This window comes from Gopherus flavomarginatus, chromosome 7 (genome assembly GCF_025201925.1).
Source record: "Gopherus flavomarginatus isolate rGopFla2 chromosome 7, rGopFla2.mat.asm, whole genome shotgun sequence".
Lineage (NCBI taxonomy): Eukaryota > Metazoa > Chordata > Testudines > Testudinidae > Gopherus > Gopherus flavomarginatus.
Window position 1 is genome coordinate 7,403,010 of NC_066623.1, and position 27,549 is coordinate 7,430,558.

Sequence of the window (27,549 nt, forward strand, 5' to 3'; positions counted from 1 at the left end):
AACAAATGACTGAGAAAATTAATTTTGTATTAAATTATGTGTTCAAATATCATGTTTCACTTCTGTAGTGCCATTCAACTAATAAGTGCAGAGTGCTTTGGAAACATTATGGATCAAGTCTCAGAATACCTCTGTAAGGCACCTGTTATCCCCATTTCATACCTGGGGAAACTGAAGCACAGAGGTTAGTGTCTTGCTGCAGATTTCACAGGCGAGCCAGGTCTAAAGTGTACAACGGCTTCTGTTTTCTGTTAAAGTTTTTGGACTTCAAACGTTACACTCACCTAGCAAGGGTTAATGAGCTGCTGTGGACTTCATTGACTCTACCTTGCTAGATCTGCATGTACTGTCAGGCTTGCCTTGGAGAGGACCCAGCTTAGTTGCTGCCTGAGACCCTGAGTCTGTGTTGCAGCAGGCTAGCATGTCTGGCTCAACAAGACAGTTCTGAAGTCCCAAGCTGGCAGGGAAAATGGACTCAGAGGTAATTTCAGCACGTCAGGTGACAGTCCCAAGGGGGTCTCTGTGACCGAACCCATCACATGCTGAACCATCATCTACGAAATATCTTTTAAATGATTTCAGTCTTCACATATAACCTCCTATTGTAACACAGCATGTAGTAGGGGGCTGTAACACAGCTGAGATCTTTTAGAGAGTTACCTCTGAGTGCTGGCTTCCAGTCTTTGGATATAGTAGGTTTGGGATAGAAGGGTGGAAGAGCATTGGAAGTTTGCTGTCCCCTTGAGAGAGAGCAGTAATCTCATGAGGAACAGCTGTTGGTATCTCATTTTCCCTACTTCCAAAGATGTCAGAAATGTGGGAGAAGGTGATAGTTGTCTGGTCCCTGCTTTGAAGATAGCAGGATCACTCCAGCTGAGGAACTTGTCTGTTCACTTTCCTTCCTTGTATTATGCAGTGTCTGCCATCAGGTTGCTCTTTGTTCTATAAAAAACCACAGAGCTGATAAAAACTGATGGATTGTGCTAAGTATCCATCTTTCTAGTTGAATGGAAGGAGCCTTTCATGGAGAGATAGCAGGAAACAATAAGAGGCAACTGGCGGAGGCAACCAGCTGCATGGAGAAGCCTGAGCAAGGCTAATCCATGAGGCCGAGGGATATCGCTGGGACTGATGGCAAATGCACGAGCTAGGGAAATGTTTGTTTGCTTTGCAGCCGTGTATGAGAGCAGAAGTCAGCATACGTCAAGAGTAGTAGAAAGTGTGGCCCTGAGAGGGAGTAGAAGAATAGAGTTCCTCTGGCACAGGACTAGCTAGAGCAGCAGGTTTGGAAAATACCCAAGGAAACTGCCTGCTGCTGTTTGTTTCTACGGTGTTCTGGGAAGCAGGGCTTTCTGTTCATTCTTTGTACATAGATAGGGTAATGACTTATACGATCAGTTTCTCTTCCCAACAGAAACAACCCAGCAAGACCCCAAATTTTCACCATCCCGTCAGGCAACAAGAGCCTCACTTGCCATGTGTCAAACTCAAAGTAGTAGACGTGGCATACAGGGAAATGTTTGCCCCATTTTCTCTCTCAATGTTCAGGGCTGGAATAGTGTTACAAAGTGCTGCAACTTCTACCCACGAGGAAGCAGCATAGAAATAGCGTGGGTGCCAGCATAACAAAGGCCTTGGTTTTCTGTTGCACAGCAGAGACAGTTGTCATGTATGGAAAAGAGTTTACTCATTTCAACATGCACAGTGATCAGTATCAGTGTGCAGACTTTATTTCTTCAGTCCCTTCTGCTCTCAACCTTTATGTTTACCTAAATACTTACGAGACTGGAACACTTCCTATAAATAAGCTATCAAATTCACGGCCATGAAAACGCATCATAGGCTGTGAAATCTGGTCTTTTGTGTACTTTTATCCTATACCGGGGTCGGCAACCTTTCAGAAGTGCTGTGCTGAGTCTTCATTTATTCACTCTAATTTAAGGTTTTGCGTGCCAGTCATACATTTTAACGTTTTTAGAAGGTCTCTTTCTCTAAGTCTATAATATATAACTAAACTATTGGTTATACTATAAGGTTTTTAAAATGTTTAAGAAGCTTCATTTTAAATTAAATTAAAATGCAGAGCCCCCTGGACTGGTGTGAGTGCCACTGGAAATCAGCTCGCATGCCGACTTCAGCACCTGTGCCGTAGGTTGCCTACCCCTGTCCTATGCTGTACTTAGGGCCTTACTTCTGCACAGCCTTCAGAGCTGAGCGGCCAGAGGGTGGCAGCTGCTGGCCGGGTGCCCAGCTCTGAAGGCAGTGCCACCAGCAGCAGCAGCAGCGCAGAAGTAAGGATGGCCTGGTATGGTGTATTGCCATCCTTACTTCTGCACTGCTGCTGTTGGTGGCGCCGCCTTCAAAGAGCTGGATGCCTGGACAGCTGCTTTCTGGCTGCCCAGCTCTGAAGGCAGCACAGAAGTAAAGGTGGCAATATTGCGAGCCGCCTACAATAACCTTGCAACCCCCTCTTGGGTCAGGACCCCTAGTTTGAGAAATGCTGATTTAAGGACTTTACATGTTTATATTTTTCTGTCTTTAAATACATATTCATGCGTTGGTACAATACTGTGAAATTTAAGATTTAAATATCTGAAACCATGAAATTCAAGATTTTTTAAATGCTATGACTGTGAAATTTACTAAATGAACTGTGAATTTGGTAGGGCCCTACTTATAAAACAAAAGAAGCTTTTTAGAAAGCCTCCGCGTGCTGCTGAGGGGCTCACAGTCAGGAATTTTATACCCATGTTTCAGAGGGGTCTATTTTTCCTAGGCTCTTCTGGCCTGTAGGAATGTAGCAGCTCCCATCATGGACTCTAGTTTAGCCTCTGTGCATTAAGATAATTACTAGGTCTGGGATTTGCAAAAGAGCTACAGGCATGAGATGCACAGCTTACTGACTCTCAATGAAGTCAATGGGAATTCTACCGGACTAAAAACTGCAGTATCAGTCAAGAGGGAAACTGCTTACCTGGATCAGATGTCGCCAAGAAACTGCCTCTTTGAAGGTGACACCTTTGCCACAAGGAATATCCTATCACTGGCACTCTTCAGGCAATTTAGAGTTTCAATCAGTTCTTGCCAGACTAACTCTCCCACATTAGGTTTGGTTAATTGGGCATTGCAGGTCTGTCCCTGAGAAATGAGCCTTGTTCACTGAAATCACTGCGGCCCTTCATCCAGGCTTGGAATTAAAAATGGTATTTCACACAGCAAAGCTGTGAACGAAACTGGAATGATATGCTGAATTGCTGTTCAAATGCATTAGCAGAGGTCAATTTACCCATTGACTGCCTCTTGACGTTGGAGATGAGCTTCCAGCTAACGAATCTGATTTTGTATTTTTTACAGTTTAAATAATAGAGGTCCTGTCTAGAAACAAATCAAACTTTAACACTTGCTTATCTGGCAGGGACTTAATGGCATTGTGTGCCCATGTCTATGGGACCACAGGATTTAACCTTATCCCTTATGGCTTTTAAATGAAAATACCTGACTTATTTCCTTTTGATAGGTGTGTACTGATTGTAGTTAACAGCTGGATTAGAGCACGTGCAAACTCTGCTGCAGAATGCCTCCCCAGGGTGGAGATGGCATAATGAGGGATTATTTCACAAGGCAGGAAGAGCCTAGAGACTGACACAGCCAATCACGTTGGAAAGACAAGATCAGGATTGTGCAGACTGGGACAGCCACTTATGCTTGGTCAGGTCATGAGAGACCTTCCTGTGTGAGAGGGTCAAAGACCCTGCCACTCCCTGGATGCACAGACTGATTTTTCAGAGTTGCTGAGTAATCACAGCTCTCCAAAAATCAGTGGCTGCTGAAGCCCTGGGAGAATCAGCCCTCTTTCACTGAGATGCCTAAATTGGGTTTAGCCTAGCAGACAGGATGGTTGGTGCAATGGTGAAGGGCACCAACCTGGGATTTGGAAGGCTTGGGTGCAATTTTCTGCTCTGCCATAGACTCTGTAGGTGACCTTGGGCGTTTCACTTAGGCTCTCTGGCTCCAATGAACACTAGGAGCCTAAATACCTTTGTGGATCTGGACCACCATGTCTCAATTCAAATGATAACACTTCTTTAGCTCAAGGGGGTGTTGTGGGATAAACACATTGAAGACTGTGATTTGCTTAGATATTTCTATAATGGAGGCCAGATATGTAACTAGATTACTTTAGTCACCCATGTTTGAAAACTTTTAATTTAATCTAAAAATTACCTGAAACAATTACACAGAGTGTTCCTGAACTAGCCTTCTGTTTCACTTGTTTTAGTCCCTTGTATCATCTAATCCAGTGGTTCCCAAACTTGTGCCACCGCTTGTGCAAGGAAAGCCCCTGGCAGGCTGGGCCGGTTTGTTTACCTGCCACATCCGCAGGTTCAGCCAATCGCGGCTCCCAGTGGCCGCGGTTCGCTGCTCCGGACGAATGGGAGCTTCTGGAAGCGATGCGGGCCAAGGGACGTGCTGGCCGCCACTTCCAGCAGCTCCCATTGGCCTGGAGCAGTGAACCGCGGCCACTGGGAGCCGCGATCGGCCAAACCTGCGGACGCGGCAGGAAAACAAAACAGGCCACCAGGGGCTTTCCCTGCACAAGCAGCGGGATAAGTTTGGGAACCACTGATCTAATCAATGTGTTCAAGCCTTGATGTTTACCCTTAAAACATTAGTAGGTAGATAGACTCTCCCTTAGGCCTGGTCTACACTACAAAATTAGGTTGACATAGGTTGCATTGTGACAACCTATTTGTGCATGTGACTACACTCAAATTTGTCTCCTGCCAGTGTAAGCACCCCGTTATGGCAACACAATAAAAATACCTCCCCAAACAACATGGAGCCACTGCCAACCTACTGAGGTCAACACAGTGCAAGTTTAGATGCTGCATGATCTATGTTGACCCTACCAGTCCTCCCACAGCTATCCCTCATCATAACACACTTTCTAGAGATGAAACTTACTTTACCAAGCTAACCTTCTGTCTGAGAAAGCTTATCTCTCCCCAAAGTCTTTTGTAGCATTTCAGCCAAGCCTGACTGAGATCCTGTTTTCATGAATGAAAACGTGCGGCCCACCCTTTGCAGTCCTTGAAGAACTCCATGGTTGCAGCTCACTACACCTCCCATCACGCCATGTGGCATCACAAACTGCATCTCTACCCCTCCGCTCCACACCTGGGGACAGCCAGGTAAGCTACATACACTGCTTCACATACACTGACCTGTGAGAACTGTGGTTGGTTTATAAGTAGCTACAGTGGATGACATTTGCGCACTGAAATGGACAGAAGTGTTTTCTGCCTTCCCATTTTTAAAATTCCATTCCATTTATGTTAAAAGCTTGTTTGCGTTGCCTGATGTTTTTTGCATATTGTATTTTTTCTTTTTGGTTTTGGTTTTGCACTGTTTTTGCCACTCAATACATTTCTATTTTTTTAGACCATAACATTATCTTTATTAGTTCACCATGCATATTACAGAATGCATAAAAACGTTCAAAGCACTTGTAAACATACAGCAAGCACCACTGAATTTGTAGGTTCAAGAAAACACAGCTGTATTTATAAATGGACAGCACTACATAATTCCTAGCATCATTCAAAGCTCCAGGCCCAGAGACACTCTAGCGTAGAACACTACTGGAGTTGACTGTTGAAGTGCCCTTTCAAAGCCTCCCTCAATAGCTCCACGTTGAGCTCTTGTAACGGCCCTTGTGTCTGGCTGTTCAATTCAGCAGACAACCTTCCGCCTCCACCTTGGCAGCAGCTTGTTCACCTTTGCCTCACAGATATCACGCAGAACATAGGCAGCTTTAATCATTGGGTATTTTTCTCACTGATATCCAATCTAGGGAGTAAACACCAGCAGTATCCCTTCAGTTTACCAAAAGCACATTCAACAGTCATTCTGCACCCAGTAGCCAGTAGTTGAATCTTTCCTTGGCGCTGTTGAGGTGGCCGGTGTATGGCTTCATGAGCCAGGGGAGCAAGAAATAGGCCAGGTCTCCCAGAATCAGTACTGGCATTTCAATATTTCCAATAATAATCCACCCTTCAGGAAAGAATGTCCCTGCTTGCAGTCTTCTGACCAGTCCTGTGTTCTTAAAGTGTGACCATCATGCTGATACCAGTGAAGCATCCCTGGTGATCCCCCAGCGCTTGCATGACCATAGAAAAGTAGCCCTTGCAGTTCAGGTACTCTGTGGTAAGGTGGGCTGATGCCAAAATAGGGATGTGTGTGCTGTCTATCACTGCAGTTCAGGAATCTCATTGCTGCAAATCTATCCACTATTTTCTGCACATCGCTGAGAGTCAGAATCCTGTGTATTAGTAGCCGATTAACGGCCCTCCGTGCTTGTATAACGGTGGCCCCTATGGTGGATTTTCCAACTCCCAAATGATTTCCTACTGATTGGCAGCAATCTGGTGTTGCAAGCTTCCAGAGTGTGATTGCCACTCACTTCTCCATTGTCAGTGCAGCTCTTGTTCTAGTGTCCCTGCGCTGGAGGGCTGAGGGGAGGTTGGCACACAGATCCAGGAGTGTAGCCTTTTGTGTCCGAAAGTTCTGCAGCCACTACTCATCATCCCAAATTTGCATTACGCTGTGATCCCACCAGTCAGTCCTCGTTTTGGGGCCCATAAGCAGTGTGCTACCATCTGCAGCTGATCCCTGAATGCCACCAACAATTTTGAATTGTTTTTTGCAATGTCCCTCAGCAAACTGTCCTCCCAGAAATTCTCTGTCCCCCTTTGTTGCAGTACTTGCTGTGGGTCTGCATGTGTCCTGTATTTGCAGTGTTCATGAGAATAGTGCAGAGCTCTGCATGCTCCATGCATCTGTCCGAGATGGCAGACACAGAAAATACTGCACAGGTTTGTTGGATTTTTTTTTTTAAAGACACAAAGACTATGTAATATGGATGTGAGAGTCATTTCTGTCCTACAATACATTGTGAAAAGTTCCCAAAAGCATTGTGCCAGATGGCACCATGTGGCACACTGGGATACCTACCCATGGTGCTCTGCATTTTGTACTGACATATGCACTCCTGGTGAGTATGTGGAGAGGTAATGCAAGCAGCCAAGTACAGACTTCAGCAGCTGTATGCTGCCATAACTTGTGTCCACCAAAATTTGTTGTGTAGGCATGACTTAACTCTCAACTGGCAGAGCGAGCGAGCTGGTTCTTTCAATCTTGTCTCATAAGCTGGTCCCTCCTTCCCCTGTATCATTTCTATATCTCTTCTCTCTATCCCCTGCAGTTTACTGTTTCTTTCTGTGTATTCAGAAACTTAATAAGAGTAAATTACCTGCATGCAGTAGAACTGGTATAATAATGACACAATAGGGAAATGGGCCCTCAGGTCCAATCAGCACCCAAACTATTGTGACTCAGACCTGAGTAAACTTCTCTCTATCAAATATGAATTTCTCTGATAGACTGATGAGTCAGAAAGCTGTCAGTGGGTTCTCAGGTTTCATGCTTTGCATGCAGATTGCTTGATTGGAGTAATTGACATTAATGCAGTGATTTATATAAACGCCAATTAACCAACTGCTAGAATGGCCAATTGAGCTTTCTCTTCTGTGTGACAGACCCAGGCCAATGTGGTACAGGAGTCTGACAGAGGGCAAATATACTAGTCACTGGCTGAGTAGTTTTCTGTTCCCTGAGTGACTAGAGCAGGGGCTGCACTGGAGTAACCAGGAACCTGCTAGAACCAATTAAGGCAGCCAGGCTGATTAGAACACCTGCAGCCAATCAAGGCAGACTAATCAGGGCACCTGGGTTTAAAAAGGAGCTCACTCCAGTCAGGCGAGGAGGAGCTAGAGGAGAGGAAGTGCATGTGAGGAGCTGGGAGCAAGAGGCACAAGGAGCTGAGGGGGAGAGGGAGACGGAGAGGGTGAGGGTGAGGGTGAGGGTGAGGGTGAGCTGCTGGGGGACTAAGGAGTACAAGCGTTATCAGACACCAGGAGGAAGGTCCTGTGGTGAGGATAAAGAAGGTGTTTGGAGGAGGCCATGGGGAAGTAGCCCAGGGAGTTGTAGCTGTCATGCAGCTGTTACAAGAGGTACTATAGACAGCTGCAATCCCCAGGGCCCTGGGCTGGAACCCGGAGCAGAGGATGGGCCCGGGTTCCCCCCAAACCTCCCAACTCCTGATCAGACACAGGAGGAGTTGATCCAGACTGTGGGGAAGATCACTGAGGTGAGCAAATCTGCCAATAAGCGCAGGACCCACCAAGGTAGAGGAGGAACTTCGTCACATCTGTTTTTTTCCATCCTCATGGTTTCCTGTTTAATTTCCAAAAGATTTTTGAACTTCTGTGTGGAAAATAGATGTTAGTGCTGAGAAGAGCTGGGATTTTACCTTCCCTTTTGTGCAACCCTTGGAGTCCTGTGAAGTCAGGTTTGCTGAGATGTAGCTATTAAAACATGGCCCAATACCCCATGTATGGTCACCCTGTTGTAAGAGAACTCAGTCGCTGAGTGCCTTGTACTTCCAAGCCAACTGGGTCTGGGTAGAGTCTAGTCACTGTTTCTAGCTCTGGGAATATAAGCCACCCAACCTCAGACATGTTGTCAGATGCCCTCCTTTGGGACAGGAGGTGCCACCATCCAGCTCCCCATGACCACAAAATTGGTGTCTGAGACCTCCAAGCCACCTCTGTTACTGACAAATGCACCCCTAGAGCTCCACTTGGGCTAGGGACATTCTGGACTTCTTGTGTAACCCCTTCAGGTATAACGTGGTAGTCAGGCAAGGAACACAAGCTTCGCAAAAGAATTTCTGACCCACTACAACTTTACTCTGAAAGCACCGCAGAGGTACAGATCTTTGACAAACCAAAGAAAAGTCCTGAGATGCTCCCTCCCCTGGTTTGATCTCTCCTCTTCTTGTGAGTCCAGACAGGGCAGAATCCCCACTGGTCTCACTCTCCTATATTTCCTCCTTACATGTGGCGATGGTCAGTCTTTTACTCTGCACAGAGAAGTACCCCACCCTCCCAGCCACTTTCCACTGGGGAGATCCAAAACCCTTCCAGTCATGTTTCCCTCAGCCACTATGTGGGCCCCTGTGTAGAAGGTCCATTGATAGGCCTGTGTTTGAGTGACAATCAAAGTTGATGCCTCTGGATTGCTGCCTTGATGGCTTCTCAGTGATAGATAGTCCTTCAGAAGGGTGCCAAGCACTGCTCCAGGGCTGGGCAGCTGTCTGGAATACACCCTAATAGGCTGCCCTTGGGCAAATTTAGACATATTGTGGGAAAGGGATAGCTCAGTGGTTTGAGCATTGGCCTGCTAAACCTAGGGTTGTAGTTCAATCCTTGAGGGGGCCACTTAGAGATCTGGGGCAAAATTTTGTCCTGCTAGTGAAGGCAGGGGGCTGGATTCAGTGACCTTTCAAGGTCCCTTTCAGTTCTAGGAGATTGGTATATCTCCAATTATTATATGTTCAGCACATAATACAAAATGGAGTTCGTAATCTGATACAGACATACCCTGCTCTATTACAGTAACTGAGAGCACAATTCAGCCCTCTAAGAAATTTACTAGTCTCTCTTGTGGTAGCGATCCTGTTCTTCCTGGGCTCTGGACTTCACAAAACCTCAGTTATTAGTGCTCGTGCCCTTCAGGGATACACAAAGACAGTGGTATCTGCTCAGCATTTCAATGGCAAAGACACACTCCCCAAGAAAATTCTTCTGTCAACTCCACCACCTCTTCTAACACTTCAGAAATTGTAATCTTATAGCCTGACTGATACCATCCTCCTCCTATGTTCAGGTTGTCTTTGGAGCGGACAAGCAGCCAGTAGATGATTGCCCATTCACTCTTGCAACATGATGGTGTCTGAAAGTGTGTAGGGGCTTAGCAGAGTGACCCTGTATGGACTCCATGCCGAGGCACTTGAATAAACTGGTGGTAAACAAAAGGCTTCCGTGTCTACTGTTCTCAGTCTTTGCTAACGTGTTGAAAGCCAAATTAAAAAAATACATAAGGAAGGACCATATGACAATCTCCTCCTGTGAGCACCAGGAGATGTCTGCACTATTCCCTTTCTGCTCACTAGACTGCACAGGCTCTGAAATAATATAGTCAGAGAAAGCATCTTCTGGTGAATAGAAATCACGAGTGACAAAATGGTATTATTATGAGCAGAGGCAAAGTGCTTTCGTCCCACAGAATTACAGCCTCATTCAATCCCATACACATACGTCACTTCTGCACCCAGTTGCGGGGTGTCTGAGTAGTTAATTAAATATGTGTTGTGTATGTCTGAAGATAAATGGGGCTGTGTGTGAGAGTGACTTTGTCTTTGTCTGATTTATCTTTAACTTACAAAACACTGAGAACAGAGATAACTATAAGCTTTAAAAATCTTCTTTCCCCTCAAGCCCCTCCTCTATAAATCTCTTCATTGAAATAAGCTCAAGAGACAGATAAATGCTCTGGCAGGAGTATGCAATATTATTTCTGGCACTTGAAGAACCTCAAAATAGATAAGGGAGGAATTGAAAGAAGGCTGTGAAACTCTGTTTGTTCTAACACATGGGGCCAAATTCTGCTCAACAGTTTTAAATCCAGAGTAATTCTTTTGAAATCATTGGAGTTGTTCCTGATTTACACCTCTTTAGCTGAGAGCCAAAATTGGCCCAGAATGTTTTTTTTTTAGAAAACAAAGCCTCTGGAAACCCAAGAGCCCCCATAATTAATAGATCCACAGACAACAACAATTCCAAGAAGAAAAGGCACCAAAATTGCAGCTCATGCCCAAGCAAAAGGTTAATTTGGCTCCAGAACAAATAAGCACTGATAAATGGAAAGCTTAATACCTGATTTCAGGTGAAGTTCTGAGCCATCAGTGACCTCATTCTGAAGCAGGGCATTGCGTGTTAGGATCAGGCCTATTTCTCCTGACATGGTGTTTGTTTTTCCTGCAAAGCCTTTGCTAAAAACCCAAGGCAATGTTTTCTGGGACCACGTCGAACAGCTTATGGGGTAAAATATAAGCCATTTGACTTTGTTTGTTTGGGCTTTCACTCGTCAAGGGAGGGACCAAGTTTTACTGCAATGTGAATGTTCAAAGGGGGATTAGTTTAGTCTCTCTAGCCTAGAGGCCCGTTGGGAATATTTGGTTCCAAGTCCAGTGGACCCCTAATACAAGGTCTGAGACAGGCAGACCCTGTTGCAGAACATTCCATCTGAATGATCACTACATCCCATGCCTTCCCAAATCAGCCATGTGACGGGAGCAAAGTCTTTGACGTGCAAGGGCAGAGCAAGCTCCAATAGACACTCAACTGCTCTGCTTTGGCATTAAGAATCTAGATTATACGCGGCTCTAATTAGCATCTCCACAGCACTCGTTACCGACAGCTGCCTAGTGCTCAGAAAAGTGAAACTCTCTTTGGCCCTGATTGTATTCCCTCAATCCTTGTGCAGCAGCACCCAGTCCCTCCCTCTCTGACCCCGCAGAGGGTTTTCCATGAGTGCTGGGATTTGCACATAGGAAGGGGGATTTTGTTTCTTTTTGCCAGACCTCCTCCCTGCCCCCATGGGGATCCCCCTTTAGGGAAGGGCTCCAGGATAGCTGTCAGATAGCTCCAGTGGAACTCAGCTGCCAAGAAAGAGGGGTTGCATGAGCAAAGAGTTAATGTGGAAGCACAAGGATTCCACAGACGACTCTTGTCTCCCTTTGATCCCCCCCAGTCAACTGTCCCCTTCTTCTGACTGAAGCCTGTGGAGTCCAAACAGTGGAAAACAAATGAGAGGAGAGAATTGGCTCCAAAGTCTTCCATAGAAGTTTTAGAAAATATTTAAACATGGAATCTGTTGTGAGATTGGTGGACAAACTTTTGTTTTCACAATCTACCAACCCTTCCACCAGTGAAGGCAAATAAGCACAAGCTGGTTGAACCCAGCCTGCAACATATTGATAGGGATATGCCCCCCAAATACTCTGTGAAAAATAAAAACCAAACCTATGTTTCTTATATTTACACTTAAACTAACTTGTTTTAATGACATCTGCTTTGGAAAACAAATGGGATATGATTTTCTAAAGTGGCCTAGAGGATTTAGGCACATACTTCCCAATAAGGTAGCTGCTGTGTGTCTAAATCCCCTATACTGCTTTGAAAATCTCAACCATGCTGTTTTATTAGTCCTGTGTTGTGTTCTATATGGACTTGTTGCGGAATGGTGGTATGATGAGGAAATCTTGGGCTTCTGAGAGCCCTGGAAGACTTTGTAAGAGAGAGACAACAATTATTAACAATTACAGCTGTTTCCAAACTGTGTTGCCATTTCGGTGTGGTTCCAATGTTCTTTTGGCATTCATAACGTTACGAATTGGTAAATTTACACAATAACTTCAGATTGGAATAGGAAAGAGGACTAAATGTGGAGAAGTTGTCCTGCAATTTTACCAATACTGACGTTATGTAGCGACTCCATCCTGCTTCCACTAAAGTCTGTGACAAACTTCTTATTGACTTCAACAAGAGCAGGAACAGATGACCCTACCTCTGGGCTTTGGAAATATATTAAACACTTGCATTGTAGCTGCTTACAAGTTTTGTGGGGCTTATGATGCAACTAGTGTAATTTCATAGGCAAGGGTTACACTGGAGGAACATTGAATCATATCACGTGTCTTCTTTATGTAAACTTAAATCTATTCACCTTTCCATGGATTGTCATAATTGTTATGAACATGCTGGTTAATTACCCAGTGTATATGTGTTTGGTAGAGAACTTTGCTCCCTTGGTGTTCACTTTGTCCTATTTGATTTGGCAGTGAAGTCATAGGGGTCTATTTCGCTCCTTGTAGGAATGCGATTTCCACAGAAACCCTGTGTGCACATGTGGTACTGTGTATTAAGATTATGTCTACTCTGCAATTAAACATCCACAGCTCGCCTGTGTCAGCTGACTTGGGCTCGCGGGGCTGTAACATTTGCTGTGTAAACTTTCAGGTTCGGGTGGGAGCTGTAGCTCTGGGACTCCACAAGGGGGAGGGTCCCAGAGTCCAGGCTCCAGCCCAAGTCTGAACATCTACACCACGTATTTTACAGCCCTGTAGCCTGAGCTCCACAAGCCCAAGTCAGATGACACAGGCCAACCATGGATGTTTAACTGCAAGGTAAACAATTTGGCTATTGTTTCCAGTAGCCAAAAAAATAAAAATAAAAAGGCAGACAGCTGAGAGAAAGAAATCCCTTAATAAAACTACAAGCATATTAGTAAAGCAAAGAGAACTTTGCTGAGTATATTTATATTAGAGCAAATAGTTTTCTTTCTTAAGTTTTCTACAGAATGAAAGTTCCCCTATAAACAACAACAATAGCTTTTATTTGTGAAGGACCATGGCCTATTGCAAGGGTAGGCAACCTATGGCACATGTGCCGAAGACAGCACGCGAGCTGATTTTCAGCGGCACTCACACTGCCCAGGTCCTGGCCACTGGTCCAGGGAGCTCTGCATTTTAATTTAATTTTAAATGAAGCTTCTTAAACATTTCAAAAACCTTATTTACTTTATACAACAATAGTTTAGTTATATATTATAGACTTATAGAAAGAGACCTTCTAAAAACGTTAAAATGTATTACTGGCACGCAAAACCTTAAATTAGAGTGAATAACTGAAGACTCGGCACACCACTTCTGAAAGGTTGCCGACCCCTGGCCTATTGAATTATTTACCCATGTTTAATTTAAAAACCTGGCTCCAATTAAATGGTCATTCATAATGTCATCATCTCCATCCTTCTGCAGTCTGACATGCTGTGTAGTGTCACAGGACAAGACACTTGGCAAGCACTTAGGAAAGCAACTTGGCTTCCCATGTTTCTCAGCTGACAGAATGATCTGCTCCAAAATCTGGCTTGCTGATGTTTTACTGTGACATATGTTACTGAGTGCTAAATTGCTTTATGAAATGTTTGTTGGTAAAACTGAATACTTGCCACTCATTTAAGCCTCCTTTAAGAAGATAAACATTTTTGTTACCCTCTGGTTTGATGAAGATACATAGTGATTTCCTTGGAAGATGAATCACAGAACTGACAAATCCATTAAAGAGCAAAGAATTTTGCCAAGATTGCTCCTGTATAAAGAAGATGCCCCTGTTATCCAAACAACATAGCTTAAATTCATGAGCAGAATCCCCATTTGTTCCCAAGCACTCTAAAAAGAATCGCACAGGGTTTGATTTAGAAAATCTGCCGCCAGCCAGGTTTTATGACAATTATTCATAGCAATTGTCACCAGACCCTCTGCCCAGGTAAGTGAGGTCTTGCTGCCATGACTTGCAGCGCAATGGTCCCCCTGTTTGGAAAGAATAATGTGCCACCTACAGACTTTTTTATACCTCCTTGCAGCTGGGGTTAAATTAATGCAAATAATAGGAGGAATGAAAAGACGGGGGGAAACTAATCTAATGTGACAGCACGAAGCTGAGCTGAGGAGCAAGCATGGCTGGAGCCTGGTCAAGATGGGGAGGGGGTAGGAAAACAAGACCCACGAATAAGTCATTTAGCAATTTTTCCCCCCAAGCTTCCCAGGACTCCAATCTTGATGGACCAATGATCTGATCCAATATGGCAAATCCTATATTCCTGTGGTCTTTCATCTTTCTCTTATTTGTTTTCCTTTGTTCCCCTGAAGACTTACAAATCTTTTTTTTTTTTTCAATTAGAAGGTAAGTCAAGTCCCTTTTCCGGGGTTCTGCAGAGTTACTTTCCGCTCTGATGAACACTAACTTCAAATGACACAAATGACGAGCTGTTAAGATCACTGTGGCAATCAAGTCTCATTTGATGGGAAAGCTAAAAATACGCTTCTCCAGCTGACACAGCCTGAAAGAGGAAAATGTTGGGGTTGGTTTAAAGAATACGTCTTTTTCTGTACCACTTCCCTTAACGTAAGTACAGGGATATTGTCATGGTGGGTTGGTTAACATGTTAGTTCTGCCTTCAAAACTAGAGCATTAATATACAATCTAAATCTGACTCTAAACAGACTGTACCCTAATTACTCATTGTTTGTAGGGCATTGTTTATAGAAAATGGGGTTATTGCTAAGGACTCTCCAGTAGTGATTCTTACATTTCCCTCAATGATCAGTGGTTCTGGATGTTGGGGAATGAGACCCACATCTCTGAGACTGGATGAAAGCAATACTGTCAATAATCCTGATCAGGAGCTTAATTGATCCACGCAGAGGTTGTTCATGATCTGCCCTCCCACATCTGCTCTCCCTTCCCTACATTTGCTCTTGGTCTGCCAGCGCCACAACATCAGTGTCACTGGCTCTGTCATAAACAGATAGTTAAGGGTTAATAGAACAGGAGTACTTCATGTCTCTTTTGCCTGTAAAGGATTAACAAGTTCAGTGAGCCTGGCTGTCACCTGACCAGAGGACCAATCAGGGGACAGAATACTTTCAAATCTTGAGGGAGGGAAGTTTTTGTGTGTGCTGTTAGTGTTTGGTTGTTGCTCTCTTTGGGTTCTGAGAGTGATCAGACGTGCAACCAGGTTTCTCTCCAATCTCCCTGATACAGGCTCTGATGTGCTCAGAATAATAAGTACTAGGTGATAAGGCGAGTTAGGCTTATGTTTGTTTTCTTTATTTGCAAATGTGTATTTGGCTGGAAGGAGTTCAAATGTGTATTTTGCTGAAAGGATTTTAATTTGTACTTGAATACTTAGGCTGGGGGGGTATTCCCAGTGTCTATAGCTGAAAGACCCTGTAACATATTCCATCTTAAATTTACAAAGATAATTTTTACTGTTTTTTCTTTCTTTAATTAAAAGCTTTTCTTGTTTAAGAACCTGATTGTTTTTTTATTCTGGTGAGACCCCAGGGGACTGGGTCTGGATCCACCAGGGAATTGGTGGGGAGAAAGGTTAATTTCTCTCGGTGTTAGGATTACTTTCTCTCTCAGGGAGAGTCTGGGAGGGGGAGAGATAAGGAGGGGGGAAGGTGAATTTTCCTCTCTGTTTTAAGATTCAAGGAGTTTGAATCACAGTGATCTTCCAGGGTAACCCAGGGAGGGGAAGTCTGGGAGAGGCAACGGTGAGGGAAAGGGTTTACTTTCCTTGTGTTAAGATCCAGAGGGACTGGGTCTTGGGGGTCCCCGGGCAAGGTTTTGGCGGGGACCAGAGTGTACCAGGTACTGGAATTCCTGGTTGGTGGCAGCGCTACAAGTACTAAGCTGGTAATTGAGCTTAGAGGAATTCATGCTGGTACCCCATCTTTTGGACGCTAACGTTCAGAGTGGGGGTTTATGCCATGACAGGCTCTCTGGCTCCCAGACTAACTAAACACAGCTTGTGTTGCCTAATGTCACCACACCACACTGAGTCTCCTAAATCCTTGCCTAAACTAAGCAGACGTGGAACAAACTACTGATTACACTGTTGCCACTACTCAGCCTTTCTAGAAATAGTAGTTCCTCTTAGAGGTAATGCTGGACAAGTGACCCATCTGCAGTGGCTGGAAATGTAGAATCATGGGACAGGCTTATGTGTTGCATGGCTTTACCTTTCAGCTGCTCAATCCTGCTTGTCCAAGACTGATTGTGAGTTTAACAGTAGTAAGCAGAATCCTAAATGTTTCTATTTCTAGGATAAAATGGGATTCTCCTTGTTTGGAATCATTGTCTAGGGAGGAAGGAATAAGAGTCCAGAGGAAGAGGTTCAAAGAAGAGCACGTACATACCAGATACAAGAATATATTTAATGTGCACTAGTCTCAATAGATTCCATATTGGTGGTGGATCTTATTTCAGTGAATGGAAGCTTTTTTCACAACACATAGCAGAAGAGAATCATCTCACTTTTTAAATTGAAATATCTTCTGTACAACACGTTTCCATGCTTATGTACAAACAGTGCTCTCTGTACTTATGGACAAGTAAGCGCAGAACTAAGAGGACAGAATACTTAACCTGTTTCATAAGACAGAATGGACAATTGATTGTTTTAATAGATACAGTAGGTGCTTCCATTTGGCTATGGTAGCTACAATATTTTGGCAACACAACATTTCCCTCTAAAAGGTATCAGTCCTGGGAGGAACTGTTCAGGGTCAACCAGTCTCTGCCCCTATGGATAATGGATTTCTCATCTCTATACCTCTGTTGGCAGCTGCCCATTACCAGCAGAGTGCTTGATGCTCCCATTCAAAGTGGTGGCCTTGAAGGTGTAAGACCGGCGTCTAACTGAACCATCAGTGTAGATCCTCTCAGGCTTGTTGTGGCAGCTGAAGAACGTGAGGAACCCATTCCGGTAGTTCTTGTTCATCCACCCATAGAGCAGGGGGTTTACAAATGTGGAACACATGGCCACCACATGGAAGACAGTGTAAAGGAGTTTGTACTCATGGAAGATGAGCACCAAATCCAGGTCGATGGCAAGCTGGAAGATGTGGAAGGGGAGCCAGCACACTGCGAACACCACCACCACCATCACTAGCATTTTTGTTGTCTTCCTCCTCCTGCACTGGCTGTCGCTGCTGGAGGTGGGGCTGATATGATTTTTCAGCTTGAACCAGATCCTGATGTAGGCATAGCAAATAATGGCAAGTGGAAGGATGTACTGCAGAAGGAGCATGGAAAGGCTATAAATGGTGGCATCTCTGTTATTTCCGGAAGGCCACTTTTCAGAACAGACTGCTATTTTGAGGTTGATGGATGGGATTTCCTCATGCCTGTACTCTCTGAAGATGGCCAACGGGCCAGCCAGGACTGCACCAGTCAACCATGTAATGGCTGTGATCATGAAACTGAGCCTCTTGGAGATCCTGCTGTCCAAGTGGAAAACAATGCATCTATACCTGTCCAGAGCTATCACAGTTAAGGTGAGAGTAGACACATGGACACTCAAAGCTTGGGCATAAGGGACCAGATGACAAAGAACAGCCCCAAACTTCCACTCATCCAGTAGCGTGTACACCAAGGTGAAAGGCAAACAGAGAGTGTCCACCATGAGGTCTGCCACGGCCAGGTTAGCAATGAAGAAGTTGGTTACAGTCCTCATGGCTTTATATTTCACTATCGTATAGATCACAAGGGAGTTGCCGATGAATCCCAGCAGAATTATTAAAGAATAAGCTGCGATCAATATGACCTGGACCCCAAGGATCTTGGTACTGTCCATCATGATGCTGCTGGAACCTTGGAGACCCTGGTTAGGAGTGACAATGCCATTGGAGTGCCAGCCTAGTGGCAGCTTCTCATCCAGAACCAGTTCCTCCATCACCAGGGTGCTGTTGGTTTGCTTCAGCAGCCCCATGTCTGGTGTGTCCTTTCAGGATGGGGAGAGGTCTGTAATGTCACCTCTGGAAGAGTAAAAGTGAAATAGTAAAAGTGAGACCCTTTCAGACAGGAGAGAAGCTTCAAGCACTTCAATTCACAGTGGCATATCCAGGTTGTCATTTCAAATGAAGCAGCAGCAGCGGTAACGTTCCTTGACTTTTCCCTACTCCCTGATAAACTTGTGGTTTCCATACATAGTTACCACAGCCACTCAGAGGGATGTTAATCCCCATTAGACCTTCTTTTAAACATACGCTAAAATTCATACTAACCACCAAGGAAAGGCCAGTGCCCCTTCCATTTCCCAAATGAATTTTTCAGATTTTATTTATTTATTTAAAAGTGAATGTTTTTTTTAACAAACAAACAAACAGTCCTTCCACTCTCTATGCCGATGCGACCAAGACAGAGCTCAGCTTACAGTACACTTCTGTGTGCCCTGCCTGTTATGGCCTGCTGTGCTTTTCAAAATGGTTACACTAGAGAAAGAGCCCTCTTCTCCCCCGAAAGGTGCACGAGCCCAAACATCTCACATGAAAGTGCCTCTGGCAGCATTGTGCATGATGACACAGGGCCAATCCAACTCCGTAAGCCAATGCTGAATTTTGTTGCTATCACAATAAGAGAACGTTGCCGCTGCAGGGGGTTTATTCCGTACATACACAGCAGCATAAAATTCATACACAGCTATTAAATCCCCACCAGCCTTTCTCTGTCAGAACCCCCCACAGCTGAGAAGTGAATAGCGGTGAGCAGGGGTCACACTCACCACCTGCTCAGACCCAAATGTGGGGCCAAGATCCGAGAATAACACTTGAACAAAGTGCTGGTTAGGAAAACAGATCAATTGAGTTGCATAAATAACATTGTCTGCAAATTTGCCACTCAACTTTTCTGTTCTGAATCATTTCCAGTTGAGCAAAAGGGTTTTAATGCCGCTCGACTGAGAGAAATGAAATGTGGATGCAAAATAAAGAGTGCACCCTCAGAGGAAGAAGCAGCTGCATGGCATCTTATCGTCCTCCTTTCAAATGAATTGTTCGAAGTTTCATGTTTGTTTCTACAGGAACCAGCGAACCATCTCCTTCTGGGCAGCTCAGCAGATCCTACCTGACAGCCACAGTTGCAGGGTTCTCAGAACAATATGACCCGAGGAATGGATGACTCTGAGTTTTTATGGGAAATGTGCAGTGGTTAAGCTAGTTCCTTAAACAAATGGAAGAAAATAATGGCCCTCATGATGGTAAATGAGGCTGCAATTATGTTGTAATGGATAATAAATAGCTGGGTGTTCGTTTATCACTCCTCAGAACAAGGATCATAGCTCCCCTTGGGAGCGGCTTCAGGAATCTCTTCTGATGGCTGCAAAGTTATGCTGCTTGGGAAGCCCAGGGGAAGGAGAACAGCCTAATTTAGACTGGTCCCAGCTGCGCTCTCCCTTGCGGTCTGTGTGTTTTTATTGGCATTTACAACTTTGGCACCAGTGGCTCTACTGGCAGAGATGCTAGGATAAGTTTCTACGGCAGAGACGCTAGGATAAGTTCTCCTCTCCGTGAAATCAGTGCAATCCCAATGCACTGATGAGTTTCAGTGAGGCTGCATTGGTCTGACCAAGAGGAGGTGATTCTCTGCCTTTGTAGTATTTTCTCATCTAGGCAAAAACGGTGCATTGACCGAGTAAATTCTACACAGCTGCAAGTGAGGGAGAAAGGATGGTCCAGGGGTGAGGATGCTCCCTGGACAAATTACATAGCCTCTTTGTGTTTCAGTTCCTTAGCTGTACAAAGAGAGATCAAAGCACCCTGCTTGGGCTCTCAAGGAGGTTGGGAGGCTAAATACACGAAAGGCTGTGAGAGGCTCACATACTATGGTAATGGGGGCCATATCTAAGGTGGGAGAGGTCAGGAGGAAGGGTAACCCTAGGCAGCAGGGGGGAAAGGTTCCACCCATAGTCACAGGAGGTGAGGCTGGAAGGAAGGTAATGAGGGTGATAAGTCAGTGTTGAAGGTAACATGAGGCTGGGTGGGGTAACGGGAGGGTAACCCCACTTGGAACTAGTCTTGTCTACTAAATCTTCACCAACTGAAAAAACCCACAGGCAGGTTTGTTGGAACTGTTCTATTCTCCCTGCAGGACCCATTAACTACAATAGAGAAAACCCTAGGGCCACCTGCTCATCCCTGACAACTAAGAGAAGCTGGTTTAGCAGCTCGCACCACAGAAGCTTCTGCCCTTGCACCGAATGGAGACATTAACTGAGCAGGGAGAAGTTGGGCCATAGAGAATGCATTGATCAGTGCACAAAGAAAACGCTGAGAGACACAGTTTGTTGCACAAGCCTCCATGGAAACAAAGCTGCCGATCAATGGGCAGCATGCTGCAGTAGTGACCAAGCCCCACTGCTTCCCTGCATCTCAGAAAGCCCCCTCCAGCTCTCTTCAGGTAGCAGGTGCTGGGCTGAGCCAAAGTCAAACTGCAGCAGGGAAGAGCAAAGTTACAGTTCAAAGTCTGATGCAGAAAACAGAATAAATGATGGACATGTTTTCACTACAGGCTTTCTCAGCTTCCTTACTGCTGTCTATCTTGCCCCATATGGACTCATCTAACTAGCTATCTACTCACAGCCTTGGCATCATCCCTTCCCTTTCTCTTTTTCCCACATCAGCTGCCAACTGTCTGCACAGTTTCCTATTTAAAATCAAGCTATTTTCTTCAGTTGGAGACTAGCGATAAAAACAACCTGGGAGGAGCCAGAACATAATAATCATTAGGGCTGTTTTGCCTCAACCATAAAAGGTCTTAATGGACTTTTGCTTTTCAAAGGGCAATAATTAAAAACCAATTAAGGGATTTTAGTTAAGAGGCAAAACCGCACTAGACTCATAGACTCATGGACTTGAAGGCCAGAAGGGACCATGGTGATCATCTAGTCTGACCTCCTGCACGTCGCAGGCCACAGAACCTCACCCAGCCACTCCTACAGTAGATCCCTAACTTCTGGCTGAGTTACTGAAGTTCTCAAATCATGATTTAAAAACTTCAAGTTACGGAGAATCCCCCATTGATTCTAGTTCAAACCACCAAGGGCCCCAGGCTGCAGAGGAAGGTGAAAAAACCCCACCGTTAGGCTGTTCCAAGGTCATTTGGGCTGCTTCTAGGTCAACAGCTCATGTACCAAGGTTCATCCCAATGAGAAATCAAACAGCCCCCTAAATGCATATTGGGATGTGGGAGTTAGGGTAGCAAGCCACCCACACCCCAGCAAAACTGCCAGGCTAAATGGAGAGATCTCAGGAGCTAGGAACTACTTTTGTGGGAATGAAGCAATAGCAGTGCAGACAAGTGAGCCGGCAGAACCAGAAATACTCCCATGTGCTGTTCAGACCTCTTTCACTAGCGTAAACAACTGGGAATATATTCAACATTGTGCCTCTGACAGGAGAATTATTTAGATCTGTTCCACTGCTGAGATTAAACCTACCATCTCTGTCTCTTCAAAGGCAGAGTCATGCTGGGGAAGGTGTGTGGTCTGCGGGGAGCAAGAGGTGACCTCAGGGGTAGAGATATACACCTAGCTGTCTGTGAGAGGAGTGTACCTTTCGACGGGTGAGGCACAGGTCAAGTGTCCTTGGTGGCCCAGGCCCTTGCTAAAGATCTGAGCGCTGCCTGGTTTTCAGAGGTGCTGAGAACCCACAAATCCCACTGAAGTCACTGGGAACTGCTTGTGCTCAACCCCTTTGGGAATTGGACCACACCACATCACTGAGCACGTTGCTGGGGCTGAATAATAGTCCTGTATGTGGATGCTTCATGGTTCATCCTCAGCTTCAGGGAAGACCTGCCACACTCAGTGTGGCAACTGCAGCCCAAAGGAGAGAGAGGCTACCCCCAATAAGGAGAACTGGGGTGTTGGATGTCTCCACTCCTTGGTGCAACAATCTATCTCCTGCCCATATGGGAACGTGGGAGGGTGACACTGGGCACAGTGTGGGCTTTAATGGCTGCAGGGCCGACGAGAGGGAGGAAGCCGGTACAAATTACCGGGGCCCAGGGGTCCGGAAGGGGGCCTGGGGCCTGGCTTCCCCAGCTTTGTCAGCCCTGTTTAGCTGGTCTGCCCTTGCTGGGGGGCCCGAAAAATGTTTTTCAGTGAGGCCCAAACCCGCTCTCAGCGGCCCTGAATGGCTGCACCCCAGTTCTCAAGGCAGGACAGAACCAGACTGAGGATGCAATAGAAGCATTTCTGGTGGAAATGCAGCCACAACTGGGAGTTCTGTAGCTTCCAGTTATGCATAAAAATCCCAGCCTAGCATCCATTCAAAGGATCCACCAGGTCTGCAGCCACAGTCTATCCCAGCTGAGCAATGCAACCTACTTTAGGTTCCTTTTCTCTCAGAGATTAGACCTAGAGTCCACTCCAGTTGGCAACGAAATCCAGTTCCAGAATATTCACATTCTAAATGACCTGGACTATCTGCCTGTCTGACCTCACTATCCAGGTCTGCACACCTGGAAGAGTCATAGGTGACTTTAAGGTGACCGGCCCCTTAAAGGGGAAATAGGGCCAGCCCTACCTGTGTGGTAATTAATTGCATCTCACCCAGACGGAGTGGGACTAATGAGGTCAGGTGTTAGAATGGCAAACACCCAAGCCTCACACTAAAAGGGATTAAGAAAGCACAGTTGTAACCGACTGTGGAGGACAGCAGTTGAGCTGGGTTCTGGCTTGAGCTGAGATGCAGAGCTAACTCCTTGATAGGCCTTTGGAGCAAGAGCAAAGCCTCCAGAGAATCTGGGCTGGGGTTCTGCAAGAGAAATAGGGAGCTGAAAAGGAGCTCAGGAAGATTGAGAGGCTCAAGCCTGTAGCGAGGTGGAATATGCTTCAATAGTGTTTAATTTCATTTATAGTTTTGAGTTCTACTGAGGAGCTGGAGGAGATGCCCTGGCAGGTGCTGCTCTGCAAAGGAAGTGTGAAATTCTGTCAAGTTCTGTTCGATTTGGAAGGACTGTGCTGCCAGCCCTGGGGAACCCAGGCAAAGGACTCTGAAGAGGCCGACTGGGAGAAGCCAGTTTGGCGCCTGACCAATTACAGCAGGAGGACTTTCCTTGCTTTAGGAGGGGACTGAACTTTAAGTGTGACCTGGCTGAGTAACCCAGAAGAACTCTACTGCAGAACCAGATTGGCCACCAAAAGGCAGTTCTGGAGTGGGAAGAATCCCTGCAATGCTGCTTCCTGACCTCCAAGGTGAGTGTGCCCCCATGAAATGCACTGTACAGCCCCCAGTACTAGCCACCTGGATGGTTTGACTCAGATCTATATGTTATTTCAGTGAGTGTCCAGGCTGTGAACATGATCCATACAGAGACAGGACACGAGAAATAGCAGAGGGCATTTCCTGAAAAATGAGGTAGTTGGAGACGGAGAGGGAGAGTCTTTCCCTTTGGAGACAGAAAACAGAGCTGGTTAATTAAAAGCAGTGCGTAGTGAGATTATGGTGGCTCCAGCCAGCAATTTCTGAGCATGAGGGGGGCAAAGGGAGCAGATGGGAGGGGGATAATGGCAAAGGCTACCCTTAGATCAAAGGCCCTCTGCAGTCGCAAGCCCGTCACCATTAGGTTTAAAGTAGGAAAGGAAAGGACCCACCTGGAGCCAGACTCTTCTCTCTGCTTCCAGTCTTAGAGTAGCTGTCCTGATTAACATTGCACATGGTCTCTTTTTGCTACTGGCTTGGGGCATAAGGAATCAAAGGACTGCTAATAACTTTTGTATTTTCATGTACCTGGTCATGGTCCTATTGCTGCTGTGCCCTCTCTCCATAATGGCTCATCAGGTCAAAAAAATAAAAGTTGAGTTAGGGCTTGGATAGACCAATGCCTGGAAAGGATAGACCAACTCTCCCTTTGCCTACTTCAGACAGACCTCACGGTTACCGTGTGATGAGGGGCAGCAATGCTGGAGTCATTGCCTGAAGCGGGGACTCTGCAAGAGCTGGATCTATCCTTCCTTGTGCAACACCAGAGAGTATTATGGACCACACTACAGGGGGACTCTGGGGTCTGAGCCTCTCTCTGCCTTCCAGAAATTATATAGCAATAACGTGCTAGGTTTCCGCTGTCCCTGATTAGACCTAAGAATTGCCAAACCAGATCAGACACATGAGCCATATAGACCAGATCCTGTTTCTGAGACTGGCCAGTAGCAGATGGCCTTCAGCGAAAGGAGCTATGATGCTTTTCTTGGCTGAGGGTCTGCTCCAAAGTGTGTGTGTGAGAGAGAGAGAGAGAGACCCTCCCAACCTGCCCACTTTCCACTCTGCTCTTTGCTCCCTGCAAAATATCATCTGATCCTGGAGAAGCACAAGGCCCCCATATTGTGCAGAACAGTGATAGGGCTTCCTGGGGAGGGGAGAGACTAGGGGACAGAGAGGAAAATCAAGGGAAGTCAGGCAGCTGGAAATTGAATCAACACTCTGAAGCCACGGGAATCCAAGAGCACCATCAAGTGGCCTCTTCTCCAGCACTCTGGCTCCTCCTGTGCTCAGAAACCCAGTGGGCCCAGGTTTGACTCTTAATTGATTCTGAAAACTCTGGGGAATGTCATGCCAGCAAGGTGGCAGCATAATCCCTCGTCACTCCATGACTGAGCCCCTGGGTGGAGGAGAGAGGATAAAAACAGCACTAAAACAGCCCTAACAGATGTAGAGGTCAAGAGTTGGATGACCTAGAGTTGCTCAAGTGATGAAGCATAACTGAAGGGAAGAACCGCAGGGCCTCCTGTTTCCATACTGGAACCTGCAGGTTCCTAGCATGATGCGTTCATACTTTCACAGTTAGGGTGCTTCAAAGGAGCAGGTGAAGTTTCTGCAGGAAATGGTGCAAGGGAGTTGATTGGGGGAGCTGCCAGCTACTTGGCTCAGAAGAGGAGGAGCAATAGGTGATTCCCGCACTGGCTGTACTGGACATTCATCTATACTTCAGCCCTAGTTCTCCCCACACAGAAACCCCTGGGGGGAATGTTGCAGAAGAACTGGCTGTGGAAGAGCTCACAGGCACTCTAGTCCCAGCAGAAGACCCAGTAGGGAATGATGAAGGAGTACTGGCTGTGGAGAAGCTCACACATACGTCATTCCCAGCCATTCCCAGCCCTGTGGAAAAAGACAAAGGACCTGGTATTCCCCTTGCAGACATGAAAGCCTGTAGCAGGAATGCCTCCAACATTGCCATGTGGCAGAGATTGGCTGGGCATGGGGAAGCAGATTCCTGACATGCTTTTCTCTGCACCACCTGTGGGAGGCTGCAGGAGGTAAGAGAAGGGATGTGCTGGTTGTGTGCCAGGATCTAGCTGTGGTTTGGGGAGTGTGCGGCATGATTCTGCTCTAGGAGTGAGATGCAACCACAGCAGATAATGGAGGAGGAGACGAGAAGCCCTGAAGAGAAAGTTGGAAGAGAGAAACTAGAATCCTACTTCCACCAAACCTGTAGCAGTAACTCAGCTTCTGGTTGGACACATTTGAGGAGCAGATGGGAAAGAGTCTACCCCGCCACGGGAGCTGCAACCACTCTTAAAAACAATATGCAACAAGGGAGGAAAGATAGCAACCCCTGACTTTCATTCTACACCCAACCTTGACGTGACAGCAGCATACCAAGAGCGTGTTCCTACGTAAATGACAATGGAAACCAGCATAAAGGAGGTTTCTATCAGAGGATGCAGGGAAAGATTTACAGGAGGGAGCAGAATTTCTCAGGCAGCAGCTCGTTATATCCACACCTGCCATTCTCTGCTCTGTAGGTTTGTGATTCGTTTCTGCAGATGCCCCCAACCTCCCCTTTTCTATCCCCTCTTCCCTCTGAGCATCCTGCTCCCCAGGCTCCCTGCTTCTGCTCAGGAACAGCTCAAAACTCCTGTCAGTATTGCTTGCTGCACACACCTTCTTAATTCCATATCTCAGTGCTGCCAGCGCCTGAAATCAGTCCCCGGGATGATGATACTTAAACTCTGCCATGGACAAAACATACCAAATCTCCACTTTGCACCAAGAATGAGCCCTTCCCAACCCACCTGGCAAATGCAAGAGCATTCTCTGAATTCAGTAATGAAGGCACAGCAAAGCCACATACCTGGAGTTACTGTCTCATCGCTGTTTGGGATGGGGATCTGTCCCTTCCACTTTCTTTCCGTGTGGCTCAACCTATAGCAAGCAGGATTAAAGCACTTCTTCTAAAACTAACTCCTGGAAAACAACAAAAATCATGTGGACGATTGTGCTCCTGGAATGTGCTTCATCCCGGAGGAACAGTTTGACATGCCAGCCTGCAGGCACTCAGAGCTTCCTCCAGGAGAGTGACTGACAATCCCTGCCACACAAAGCTGGATGCTCCGTTAGATACTGAATGAGAGAAAGAAGAGGAGTGTGTGTGTTTTAACAAACAGGAAAGGGGGAGGGAGCCTGCTGCTGCTGTTCATACATTGTTCAGCCACTGAGGGGCTTCTTGCAGTGGAGGAGAGAAGAAGCTGAAATGTTCCATCATATCATCTTCCCATCCCAGGGAGAGGCAGTGAGGTCTAGTGGCCAGGACAGTGGCTGGGGAATGAGGCGACCAGAGTTCTGTTCCTGGCTCTGCTCCTGACTTTGGGCAAATCTCATTCCACTCGTTCTGTGCTTTTCTTGTCTCGCCTGTATAGATTGTGAGTGCTTTGGGCCTGGACATGTCTCTTCCTCTGTGTTTGTACAGTACCTAGCACAATCTAGGTGCTTCAGTGGTATAAATAATAATGGTCTGAAATGGCAGTAGCCACAGGGCAACTGCTTGTCCCTTTTCAGAAACTGGAGCTAGGGAGCTAAGTGAGCCTTCCGTGTGCCTGGTGCTGTCCAAACTGAATAATTTCTGCATCCAGGAGCTTATCGTCTAGTGCAGATGCGTCTGCATTAATACAACAGGCATCGCTGTGTGTTGGGGTTGGTGGAGTTACATTTTCTATTCCTTTTTGGAATAAAAACCCCAAAGAGACGTAATTCAAGAAAGAGAGAGGTGACCTGTCACGACAGTAAAAGTTTGGTGTTCCTGCAACAACTAGCCTGGCAGAATTGTAGGGCATGGCAGAATATCCTGCAGCCAGAATGGGGGAAGTAGCAGAGGGGACAGGGTTTCCAGTCTTGCTGAAGGTCCCATAGGTGGCCAGCCAATAGAAAGGAGGCTGACCTAGACAAGAAAATGCAGGAGT

The 27,549-nt window shown here is 46.0% G+C and overlaps 1 protein-coding gene across 1 annotated transcript; it reads right to left on the bottom strand.

Moving 5' to 3' along the window:
- Positions 1–16,762: 16,762 nt before the first annotated feature.
- Positions 16,763–26,699, bottom strand: LOC127055046 (neuropeptide Y receptor type 2-like). The gene is made up of 2 exons (XM_050961618.1): positions 26,445–26,699; positions 16,763–18,349 (listed from the first exon to the last, which is right to left on the bottom strand). Exon 2 carries the CDS (start codon positions 18,301–18,303, stop codon positions 17,140–17,142), a length of 1,164 nt encoding a protein of 387 aa, XP_050817575.1. The 5' UTR covers positions 18,304–18,349; positions 26,445–26,699; the 3' UTR covers positions 16,763–17,139.
- Positions 26,700–27,549: the final 850 nt, after the last annotated feature.